This window comes from Ammospiza nelsoni, chromosome 4 (assembly GCF_027579445.1).
Source record: "Ammospiza nelsoni isolate bAmmNel1 chromosome 4, bAmmNel1.pri, whole genome shotgun sequence".
In the NCBI taxonomy this organism is placed as follows: Eukaryota; Metazoa; Chordata; class Aves; order Passeriformes; family Passerellidae; genus Ammospiza; species Ammospiza nelsoni.
This window is the reverse complement of record NC_080636.1, coordinates 18,193,599-18,206,239: the sequence shown is the minus strand read 5'-3', so window position 1 is coordinate 18,206,239 and position 12,641 is coordinate 18,193,599. Positions and strand designations below refer to the sequence as shown.

The window sequence follows — 12,641 nt, the reverse complement described above, 5'->3', positions numbered from 1 at the left end:
TGCTATTGCTATGCTCCAGAGCCACAGGTCCTGCCATGAACACAAGATTTCCTTAAGCAATGCCATGGAGTGTGCCCAATTCTACACACAACATGTGACCAAGTGTGAACATCTATTTTCATGGGAATGACAACTCCCAAACTGATGACATGTCAGTGTCACAACTAACCATGGCTTTCAAGATCTTTATTTTTCAGATGGAATGGGGAAGGTGATGCTATTCAAGCCCTCAAGGGTGAGAAAGGTGATTTAATACTGAGAAGGAAATGAAGGGAGACTAACAAAGGAGACACACAAAGGAAGGAGGAAGGAGGAATGAGACATACAAAAAAAAGCAGATGAGGAAGTAACAGAAACAATGGACAGCTGCAGAACTTGCCTGAAGGGGAGCAAAGTTTCTGACTCACTGATACTGACTGTGACAATCAGGTTCACTTAATAAATATAAGTCTCAAAATAAAAGCTTTGTGCAAACCATCCACATACAACAGACTGTGGATCAAAGACTATGAACTCTTTATATTATTCCCTGGCACAGAGTCTATGCCTAAATGTGAATTTCAGTGCTCTCATCTCAATGGGCTCAACTTCTGAGCTACAGACCCCTGTGAAACATCACACTGGGCTGAGCTCTGCTCCCTCAGGGAAGCCTTGATGCACTTCACAAAGTACAGCAATGCAATAACCAGACTTGCTGGCAGTTTCTGCAAACAAGATAAAAATTACATCCTTCTGTAGCTTTACACTCCCATCTTCAGGAACAGTGTCTTCACAGTTAGGAACATCAGAGCCAAGACGTAATCCCTCCCAATAGATGGACATGGATTCAAACAGGAAGTGAAGGAACTTTTCATGCAGCTCCAGTGTTCAAAAAGCATCTCTTGCCTCACAAACACACACAAAAGCACCCTAAACATTCCTGTGTGCCTGCAGACTGATCAAACTAAACCAAGTTCACCCACTGATTAAGAAATTTGTCTTTTATTCAATTCTTATGTTGTAGCAGTTCATGTCAGTTTAAGAAGTGCCTTTCTGCAGTTAACTACACCACAAAAAAAGCAATTTATATTGATAATTTACTAGCTAACAACCCAGTTCTCACATGGATTACATATGGTTGTCTGATATCAGTCATCTCCCTACCAAGGATTTTTAAATCAAGGAATGGAACAGAGGGCACAAGGTGCTTATATAATAAATTTTAAAAATTCTCTCTTAGGGTTTTCCAGGAGCAATGAGATTATTAAAAGGCTCAAAGCCTTCTAAACAAAGCCCACTTTATAAAAAAACATCTGGTTAAAAGCAGTTGGAAGAGGAGGAAGAAAGGTAGGAAGGAAAAGAAGATCTTGTTAGTAGCCCTCAGTGCCCTGCCCAGTAGCCCTTGAGAGAGGCTGCAGGAAGATGAACATATGTATTTCATTATGAACTGAAAACGTGTGCACGGAGCCACAAGTTTTAAGCAAAGGTGCCTGATTCAGCCTACATGAAGGGAATGTGTTCCTTCTGCATCTTACTTCACAGAAGCTGACAGGGTTTCACAGAGCTACAAAATGCTGTTCAGCTGACATGCAACACATTTTTTTGCTTCTCTTCTTTAAAGTGGTTTTAGACAGTGTTAAATAATAGTATCTGTGACCTGAGAGCAATTTAGTACATTGACAGTGGGCTGCTTGTTCAAAAAACATGGACACTTTTGCTCTATCCATACATCATCTTCTCTCTTGCATGTGGTCAGCAGCACCTTGGTGGATGTCACGTACAAGAGAGGAAAGAAGAAACTCTGGATTCTTTCATATTTGTTTTTCCTATCAGGCTGGGAAACTACAAAAAGAAGAGGATCAGATCTCAGCTGACTCCACCAGTATTGGCTTCTCTCACCCAGGGAGAAAGAAAAGCCCAGAACCACCAACAGTAACAGCTTCCCAATTTTCTACCCCAAGCACCAATACAGTTCAGGGCAACCAGAGAGTTCAGTGTCAGTCCTCTGTAATCTGTCACTGGTGCTCAGGACACAGCTTTCAGCATAAATGTTTTGCATAGTTTCTGTTCAGCTTGTACTTCTCAGGGCAAAGAACAAGTTTCAGGACTGCTCTCAAGGCAGATGACACCTTTCCACATACCAGCCATTTTGTGGTTGGGCAACAGGCAGGGAAACACAAGAAACCACTGATTAAATGCAAAACAAATTAGCAAAATAAGAAATGGCCTTTTACATCAAAAGCTGCAACTTTGATGAAGTCCTACTGCCTATGAGGAGGCATCTGTGCTTGGGAAAAGAAAGCTTTTTCTATGCTCTAACTTCATGAAATACAACAATACTGAAGATTCCAAACCCTCATGCACAGCAATTCAATGAGTGCAGGTTACAAGAGTGAAGTGAGAGAGGTCAGAAGAAATGAAGTTCACTTAGCACGTGTGCAGAGCAGTGTAAGACAGCCACATTAATGTGAACCCTCACTGCTCTCAACAGGGCCCCACAAAGTGCTCAGAAAGAGGGAGCAGAGAGGGATCCCTGCCAAAACCAGCTGGGAACTTACAGATAGAAATTTACTGATTCCAACCTGCCATGGAGTAGGATACAGGGGTTTGTTTCTTTAGTTAAGAATCATCAAGATTAGAGCCAGTAAGTACAAACACACACATGCATAGCAGATCCTGATAATCTGATTTTGACTTCCTTTGCCACTGGGAAAACCACTGCAGGTTGAGGTGAGGTGGGCACAAGAGCATCAGTCTTTCTATGACATCCATCTGCTCCAGCAGTCCAATTGCTCTAGCATCACCAGCCAGGTCTGTGGGAATCTCCAGGCATTTGGTGCCACAAATCTCCCCAGAATTCACCTCATGAGCTGTACCAGGCTGATTGTTAGAGCAATGTATATGTGCATGACATCCATTTGGACCCCATTGGGGGTGTGGTAATTGAAGTAAAGATCTCTGCACCAAGAAAAAAGTCCCCTAATCCACCTGTTCCTGTTCACATGCTGCTTTGGTTTGGTTTATTTCTGGTTTTATATCTCATCCATGGAGCCCTTCAAAAGCCATGCATAAATAGAGCTGCCCATACACAAGGGGCTCACGAGTTCCCTCAGGGTTACACTCTTATCTCTACCTACATTAACAGTGGTGCCTCCTTAGGCTGAACACCCAAAACAATTGCTGGGAGCATGAAACAAGAGCTGAGAGAAGCGTATTCTGCTCTCCATAAATGGCAAGACTTAATGAGTGCTGCTGCAGATTTAGATCTGTCAGACTTCACAAACAGTTCCAATCCTCTGAAAAGACCAAGTTACAAGGTATCTTTCTGCTAGCAAACACAGGAAAAATACCTTATTGTACCCCTGGAGGATTTTATGGCAACCTACTACCACTGATACAATTGTGTTTTCAATGAAGAAACAACAATTTCTTCAGACTCAGTCACATTTACCACTGTGAAACAGTGCTGAAAGCTCAAAGAGTGATTCCAACATCCTCCTCTCAGCCTCCAGCTCCATTCCCTTGGGCGCCTGTCTTGCAGTGACAATTGTTGGTGGAGGGAAGCATGGGAATGCATTAATCATAAACAGGCTCTTTTCACCACCTGAGAAAAGCAACATTTCTCCACCATAGCTCAGTTAGGGCGGCCAAGCTGCACATTGGTAAAATTTACAGGTGGAACAGCTCGATTCTCAATCATCATCATCATTATTTATTGGTATTACACAGCACCTAAATGTTACCAACTCAGAACCCCAGCATACATCTTGCTCATACACATGCAGGAATATTGCTCTTTCCCTGGGCACTTGCAGTCCAGGGACCAGACCACAGACAGTTACTGTGATTAAAAAAAAGTGTTTTCACAGAGTGTAGCTTGCCATCTGCTAAAACTTAACCCACTGGCCAGTAAACACGGGTGAACTGCTCCACAGGAGTGAGGACACTCACAGGGGTTGGTGCTCCCAAATATGATGCTGCAACACTCATGCAGCTCTACCGTGCACCAGTGACAAAGAAACAAAGTTCATTAACTGAATGGGGGAAAAAAAACATTAAATACATCTACTTTATCTACTAGAACAAATTTTTAATAGTGTTACTCCATAGAAACCACAAAAAAACAGCTTTTTTTTTGCCAATGAACAAATTAAGTTTCTATGACTTCTTTTAAAAAAAGAAAAAAACAACTATTTGCTTTTCTGTGATTTTCTCTTTAGGAGAACAGATAATCATGATGATGATTAGAAGGATGCCAGAAATTAACAATAATCTCTGTGTGCAAGTACATTTCTAAAAATGTGCCCATCAGATACACAATAGGTGTATCCTGGTATCTAGGTACTGTCCTATCCAGATGGTGCAATTAAAGAGCTAGAAAAAGTGAACTACAAAAGAAAACTTAAAAGGTAAAAAAAATGTTATTCAGAGAAATAATTATTAGTTTACAAGAGCAGAAAAAGTACAAACACTGAGAAAGAAACATAGTTGTTTGATTAAGCTGCTAAACAAAGGCAGAAAAATCATATTAAATACAGTTTAAGTTTCACTGATACTGTTTTTAGTCACATAATTTTAAGACTGTTCAAGGATCTTGAAGTGCCAGAGTCTAGGCATTTAAATTAAACTGGACTACACAATAAAAGGAGCCTTGATCAAAACAAACATCAGAACAAGCAGACAAGTTTGCATGACTTGTGAGAGTCTTTTTATTTCTAATTCCTGGGCTGTACTGTCAAAGGAACAAATGTCACAGATGTGATAGTCCTGCCTCTTTTAGGTGATAACCTAAAAGAGTTACTTTACTTTAATACCGAAGTGCAAAGCTAATTTTTAGACAAAAGCCATCCTAAGAGATGGAGAAGTACTATTATTCTCACCTTGCAGGTAGGAAGCTGCAAAATCATCTATGAAAGGCAAGAGATATTTCAGAAGATACTGGTCAGGTAACTGGCAAAAGTTCTTTGGCACTACTATCCAGCTTCAATTTAATCCTACAGCTGTTGGAACCTCATGCTCTGTCTCTGGCCAAGCCTTAAATTTCCCCCAGGCATCAACTGCACCTCAATTCTTGCTTAGAGCTCACAGAAGTGGTGCCAGGGCTGTGCAGAGCATCACCAGCTCTGCCAGGCTGCAAGGCAGCAGCACCTCAGCATCTCTGCTCTTCCCACAACAGCTCACCCAGGGCTGGTGACACCCAGCAGGATTCATCAGCACATCTCTACTCATCACACTAGAGTCAGCAAGTCCAGCAGATGTACCCAGCTTTCTCAAGCATGTCTCTTAACATTGTCAGGGGTCAAACAGAGACCTTCCCCATCTCCTTCCTACTGCAGAAGTCCAAGCTTAGACTTAATGGCTGGATCATAGAATCACAGAATGGTTTTGTCTGGAAGGGACCATAAAGTTCATCTAGTTCCAATCCCCCTGCCATAGGCACAAAACCTTCCCCTAGACCAGGTATCCCAAAGCCCCATCCAGCCAGGCCTTGGACAGCTCCAGGGATGGGGCACCCACAGCTTCTCCAGGCAACTTTTTCCAGTGTCTCACCGCCCTTGCAGTGGAGAATTTCCTCCTTCCTAAAGAAGTAAAGCACAGCAAAGGATCCCACACATTATTTTTTTAAAAGTGGTTTTGTCATTGGTGATTTGTTAGAGTTTTAAATTATTATTACTGGGACAGGGAGTTGGAGATGGGAATGTTTGGTAAGGAATGTGAGACTTTGAGAATAAAAATTCTGAAGATGTTGCAGGTTATCAAGTTTCATTCTGAGCTACAGCAACAAGTCATATACTGCAGAATAGTTTCAACCTACACTTTCTGCTTTTGCATAAATGAGGTTGAATTTTCAGAACAACAGAAGGATCCACTTGATTGTACTGCCCATTCTCTCTCCTTTATGTCAACAACCTTTGGTCTTAACTGACACAAATATAAAATATTATATTTGGACAGGCAAAGGACTTGGCATAAAAGCTTCTGTAACCTGGGCAGTTTCATGTTTTAAATTCATAATGTGGTCCATACCTTACAAAGCTTCCCATTTTAGCAGAACAATTACTGTTTTTATGAAAATATCATAATTTCCCCTTTCCATTCTTTAAAAAAAGGATCTTCTACTCTATTGAATTTTAATAAAGTCAAAAGGGATGTCCTCAATTCTTTCTCCAAAGATGTATATCAGTAGATTTCTAAGACCATCAGCTTGGGAAGAATGCATTATGTTCCCACAGGGATATGTGAGCTGCTATCCCCAGCCTAAACACATCCCTTATGATTGCTTTGTTTATCATGCACGTGTAATACATCAGCAGTATCACAGGGACAATTTCAATCTGGTCTCTCTCTAAGTGTACATTGCCAAATTTCCCTCTTAGATTTAAACTGAGCCTGTCCCAGTGTCAGCACAGTAATTTTGTTATCATAGTTTGTTCCTAAGCAAGCCAGGTAATGCCAGTCAAACCAGCAAACCAGGTAAAACCAGGTATGGCTGCAGGTTCATGGAGGAGGACTTTGAAGCATGTTTGAAATACATATTTACTAATTAGTTTATATCAATTTTAAGTGTCTACTTAGGGGATGAGAAGAGGTGCTATCTCCCTTTCCTTTAGCAGCTGGAATTTGCTGAGATGAGGATAGAGCTCAGCAGGCAGCAATATGACTTACAGCCAGATGTAATGCTGGTAGAGAGGGAAAACAGAGGCTGGTAGAAGCAAATAGATGAAGTAAGCCAGAAACTTTATACCAATAAAAAAGAAAAAGGAAAAAGAAATTTTAAACTCCTTACTTCAATCAGATTAAAATCATTCTGTTTTCCATGTGGGATTCTGCTGTTCCATTCAAATATGATTATTGGGTTTGGTTTCTGTTTGTTTTTATAATCACACTATCATCTCAAGGAATTTTAAGAAAAACCTTCCCTATGGGAAATCTACTTTTCACTTTGCAATATATCTGCCATTTATCAAAGGTCTGAGCTGTCAGGATTTTTGACCTCATGCTCCCTTTAGTTTCATAAAATGTAGCCTGACTACTCTGCAGAACCACCACCCAAACCTTACCAGAAATAGACTTTAGCCCATGTTTGCATAGATAACTACATTTACCATTACAGATACTGCTACAGTAATGTTGAACTCAATGCTTTTTATAGTTTTCCTCACAACTGCTTGCAACTGAACAAAACAAAAAAACAATTAAATAAAACATCTGCCAGAAGAATACATGTAGTCATCACCAGCCTCTACAAATCATAATGGTGAAACTGTATCAAAAAGAGAAAGTTTCTAAATTAAACAAAGTATCTGTCTATCAAATATAAACAAGTCTGTATCAGCTAAAGTTTTTGTGTGTAGCAATATCTGTAGACATGCAATAAATCTTTCTTTGTGGTAAGTCACTGCTTTTTGGGACTCAAAAAAATTTATGTGCATATTTATATTTATTTTCCATAACAAACATGTTTATGGGGGATCATGACATCAAGTTACTGGACAAATAAGCACCTGCATGGACTTAATATTTTGACAACAAACAAAAAAATTAAATACCAGCACCACGAAACTGCAGACTTGGAAGAAGCTGGCCAAAGTCCTGCTCACACTGCTTTAGCAGTCTGCACACAGCATGAAGAGCAGCCCCTGAATCAAAATCAATTGTGAATACAAGTCTCATTCTCCCCCTATTTCTGCTTTGGCTTTGATTTTTTTTTTTTTTTTAATTGGCTAGTATGAATGCAGAACGGGAATTCTTCAGGAGGGTCAAAAAGAATATAGTTTTGCAAACAAAGTTGCTTATCTAGCACCAAAAAAAAGCTCCTGGAATGACTAAGGTCTCTTCAAAGGAAAAGTAGGATTTTTAAAAGTTGTCATGAATTGACTATTTTTCCCCCAAATCAGAAAGGCTTGCATATTTTTAGTAAATCTAGGCACATGCATATTTAGCTTAACACACCAAGGGCTATTCCTTTAGCATGCCACCTGTATATATCCCAATTCTCAGTGTTATTTATCATTACACGGAGGGCAATTCTTTGCCCTTCCCACAGTACATGGTGTGTTGCACCACCCACCTGCCATGCCTTCAGTTTATGATATTTTAAGACTGGCAGGAAAATTAGTTCCACTTGCATGAGCCTTTGTTTGAAAGTAAGACCACACAACAGCTTTCTGTGGGCAGAGGGGACAGAGAGCAGAAATACTAATTGCAGGAATTCACTACCCAGATACATTCTTGCTGTGACAAGTACAGGCTTTGCAAGACCTACATCACCAGTGATGGTTTTGACTATACATCCCACTGCAAAGAAAGGTTGGGGACATGCTTCTTGTTCGTAGGATTTGTAAATAATTATTAGACTACAAAATAAAGTAACGAGGACACAAAGCTGGAAGCAATTTGCCTATCTCACAGTACAGCTCTCCCTTGACAAAGGAAGGAATTGTATCCTGATCTTCCCAGTGATTCCAGTCCACTTTACAAGCCATGCAACCACATCCTCTGCTTTGCCATCAAAGCCAGCGTTTCTCTAACTCACCAAACTAACAGCATTACAAGAGGATAATAAGTAAATAAGTAAACATCAGACTTCTACAGTACAGAGAAGAGGGAAGAGAGAGGATCAATTTAATTTATAGCCTCCCTAGTTTCTCTCAAGTCATCTCATGCAACCAAAAATCTCACAGCCCTACTACTGCAGCACAGGATGATTTACACAATGGAAATTATTTTTTTAAAACTCCATCTGCACATCAACCTAACTTCTGCCCCTCTCACATTTATGTACTTGCCCTTGATCCACACACGAGTACTCCACGGCAGCACTTTCTATGAGCTGTTCATGCAGGTGAACATCCCTGAGGGATGCAGCTGCCCCCTCTGCTTTTATAGCTATCTATCTCTTCATCATGGAGCTCAAAGGAATAATCCTATTGCATATTTCTTCTTCATTTATTTTACTAGGTGAGGTGTTTAAGAGGATATGTGATCATCTGGAGCTCATCACTGTCAAATTTTCAGCCACAGCTGTAAAGGGTAAAGAAACTAGTTTAGCTCCTTGGTTTACAAAGTGCTGAGTACCTCCAATGAGGTGCCAAATGTGTGTGGTGACACTTTGAGATTGCTGAGTGCCTCCTGAGGTTCACGGCCCGATCCAAAACCCCACTGCAGGAATGACAGCCCTTCCCTTGGCTGCAATGTGCCTGGGACAGAACAGAGTTTTGACACTCAAGCCTGTACTTCCAAGACAAGGAAATACTTGCCACAGATTTAGGAACACAGAATAAGGTGGCAGGTTTGAGAAGCACTGGATCATAGTGTTCCTACCTGCAAACAACCCAGAGTAATCTAAATAAATTCATACATATCTACTTAAAGAAATAGACATTCAAGACTACTTTAAATATGTTTGGGATCAGGTGCTTATTTTCAATTGTTTGAATATAACATACAGACATGCAGCAAAATTCTCTCCAATCCTCTGGAGGCCATCCTTTGAGCTTAACGTATTTCTTCCATTTTTTAAAAAAATAATAATAAAGAAAAAATATTCTAAGAACTGTCTTTACAAATCATTTTTCTCTGGAAGCCTTTGTTAAAATCAGCCCTTCTTCTGGAAGCATGCAATAAAACAAAGCTAACGAACAAGAAAAGAAGCTGAAAAAATGCTGACAGTCATATTGTAGAACATCCAGTGCAAAGACTGGCTGCTTTCATTTGGGTTAAGGCAGCAAAGTCTTTCATTAACAGGTCACTTGTTCAAATACTGTCTTTCCTGACAGTAATCAGCTGATGGCAGGCAGAGTAAGCATCACACTTTGTAAGAAACTTTGCAAAAGTATTTTTTATTGAATGAATAAATAATGCACAGTAGGTCTGCAGGCATTCATGATGACTGTGTCCTTCTGCAATATTGAATTAGTAGATAGTAACTAAGCAAACAAAAAAGAGCTAAGTTGCAGCAAAGACTGTAACCACTTTCATTTCTTCTGACAGTTGCCATTTATCTTTGCTTTTGAAGAGACTATGTGGTAGTATTCTAGTAAGGGAGCTGTAGCATACTGTGAAAAAATAATAACATTTTAGCAATACAAGCCCTCACTGCAGCATCTGTTATTAAATCTTTGCAGAGAGGCGAGGCGAGACCGCTAGTCATAACTGTGGATTAGCAAGGTTCTACTATATTCATTTTAGAGTGCAGAATGCTTTGCATGAAAGCTGTTACTTGCCTTCTATGTCAAAAAGTGAACTTATGCCAACTTTTTAATACTGAATTCTTCAAGGAAGCTGTCCTAACAGCCTGCAAGCACTGTCCACAAAAAACAGCAGCCATCTAACAGCAGAGAAATGGAGGAAGGACAGAATCAGAATAGCTGATGCTGCTGATTTGCAACATTTTCTTTTCATAGAAAATGACCATCATCTTACACTTCCTTCCTGAGGAAATCAAAAACTGCCTTTGAAAGTGTCAAGCTTTATGATGCTGACTTCAACTCTGACACCCGATTATACAAGAGCATTAACATAAGCGCTCAGCATGCTCAGGGAATCACTGCATCCTCATCAGTGGAGCCTTAGTAGCTCACATCCTGGCTGACTCCCTAGCAAAACAGGCAAAAACCCGGGACTTCAGGTCCTAGAGAAAGGATGATAATTCACATACTTATGGGAAGCATAACACACACACTCTGAACTGAGCCAAGTTTAAGTAAACTTTATACTAAATTCACAAAGTTCAAGCAGAGTCGGAGCTTAGCTGAATGTAGTTAAAACACTCAAGAGTTTTCCAGAAACACTAAAATCCTCCAGAAGAAAGCTCATCTTAAGCTTTCATAACGATATTTTCCTGATTATGAAGTTACACAGACAGTGCAAGGTACTGTGTAATATTTACCCATGACGCCCACTGTTATGATATAATGTTTCAGTGAAGAATAAATTAGAAGCAGCAAATCCCTGAAACCACCCGTGCAAATACACAATCATTAATGGATTAATACATAAAGAAGTGAAGACTAGCTGAAACTGAAAATTAGTTTAAAAAATATTAGTGGCATCCACTGTAAGAGTTACTGTCTAAAACAGATAGTAAAGGCAAGACACATTGCTTTAACTGTGAAAAGTTGTGAACACTGATGCTCTAATGCAGTATAACTGGTCCCAGAGCAAGGTTTTTATGCACCGATGTGGCTGTAAAAGCCCCCTCGGAGAGCTGCTGCTATTCCGGACCTTTGCGGGACTTCCCTACGCACCTGCGGCGCCGTCCCGCTCTCTCGCTCCTGCTGCTCACACCACCTCAAGCCCAGAGCTACGTTTTATTTCATCTCCCGTTTGTTTCGGGTTTTTCTTTCCCCGGCGCTTGAGGAGGCAGAGCGCGGCGCGGGGGAGATTACATGGGGATGACTGAATCGCGGTGAATCGATTAAGCCTCGACAATTTAATCTGGGACTTCATGCGGGGCTGGAGGAGATAATCCCCGCACCGCTGTTCGTCCGTGCCTCTCCTTTACCCGGACACAGACCCGGGGGCACGCCGGCCGCACACGGACACCGCCTGGCCGGTCCGGAGCTAAGCCGCCTTCCTCCTCCTCCTCGTCCTCCTCCTCCTCCTGCTCCTCCTCGCAGCGCGGCGCACACCGCGCACCCGGCGCCTCTGCAAGATGCGCGCTCGCAAACTTTCCAAACTTTCTGGGGAAGTGGCGAGGGGTACGCGGGGTCGGCCCGACCAGGGCGGCGCTTCGCCTCCCGGCGGCACCTCACCGTCCGCAGCACCCCGAGCGCTGCCCGCGGGGACTCCCCCGCCCCGGGCCGGCCAGCGGGAGGCGGGAGCAGCGCGCTCCGGCCGCACCGAGCGCAGGTTGCTCCCGCAAGTTGGAAGAGCGAAGCAACGGCAAGGGCAGAGACCCCACAGCCCGCCCGCGCTGCCTCTCGTACTCACGCTGCTGTTCTCGCCCGTCCAGTGCACCATCGCCTGGTTGTGAGACGCGTCCCCTTTCAGCACGAAGGAGGTGCTGATGAGGGAGACCTGCTCCCGGCCGCCCGCCAAGGATGCTCTCCTGGAGCGGCTGCTCTCCGCCGCCGCCCCGCCGCTCCACCGCGGCTCCGGCGGGCTGCGCGCCCCGCGGGTCAGGGCTACGGGGCGCGGGCGGCCGCAGGGCTCCGCGCAGCGCGGCGCGGCGGCGGCGCCCAGCAGCGGCGGCAGCAGCAGCAGCAGCAGCGGCGGCGGCAGCCGGGCAGCCCCGCGCGGAGCGGCAGCGGCGGACACGCGTGGCCCGCCGTGCGCCATGGTGGCTCTCCGGCGTGGTAGTGACAGGCGGGGAGGTGGCGGGGAGGGAGGGAGACACCGCGGCGGAGGGCGGGGGCGGGGGAGGGCTGTAACCGGAGCGGGGCTCAGCGGCAGCGCCGTGCGCGGGGCTGCGCGCCCAGCCGGGGCGGCGCCGCCATCTGCTGGTCCGCGCCGAAACGCCGGGCGGGCTCCGGCAATCACGGACACGGACACGAACACTCGCGCCCCGCGGGAGCCGCGGCGGGCACGGCTCTCCCCCGCCGCTTGCGAACTTTCACCGAAAGCTCCGGGCAGAGCCTTTCCCAGAGCGCCCCAGCAACATTCGCGCAGACGCTCGGCGCGGCTGCGCTGCAGCCCGAGGGGCGCGGGGGGCGAGCACC

At 43.8% G+C, this 12,641-nt stretch overlaps 1 protein-coding gene across 1 annotated transcript in view; it reads right to left on the bottom strand.

Annotated features, from left to right (window-relative positions):
* SORCS2 (sortilin related VPS10 domain containing receptor 2) overlaps positions 1-12,261 on the bottom strand; it is a 536,229-nt gene extending 523,968 nt beyond the window's left edge. Inside the window, exons 1-2 of the mRNA XM_059470167.1 lie at positions 12,241-12,261; positions 11,914-12,000 (exon numbers count right to left, since the gene is read on the bottom strand). Coding sequence (XP_059326150.1) covers positions 11,914-12,000; positions 12,241-12,261 — 108 coding nt within the window. The remainder of the gene's footprint in view (positions 1-11,913; positions 12,001-12,240) is intronic.
* Between the last annotated feature and the right edge of the window lie 380 nt (positions 12,262-12,641).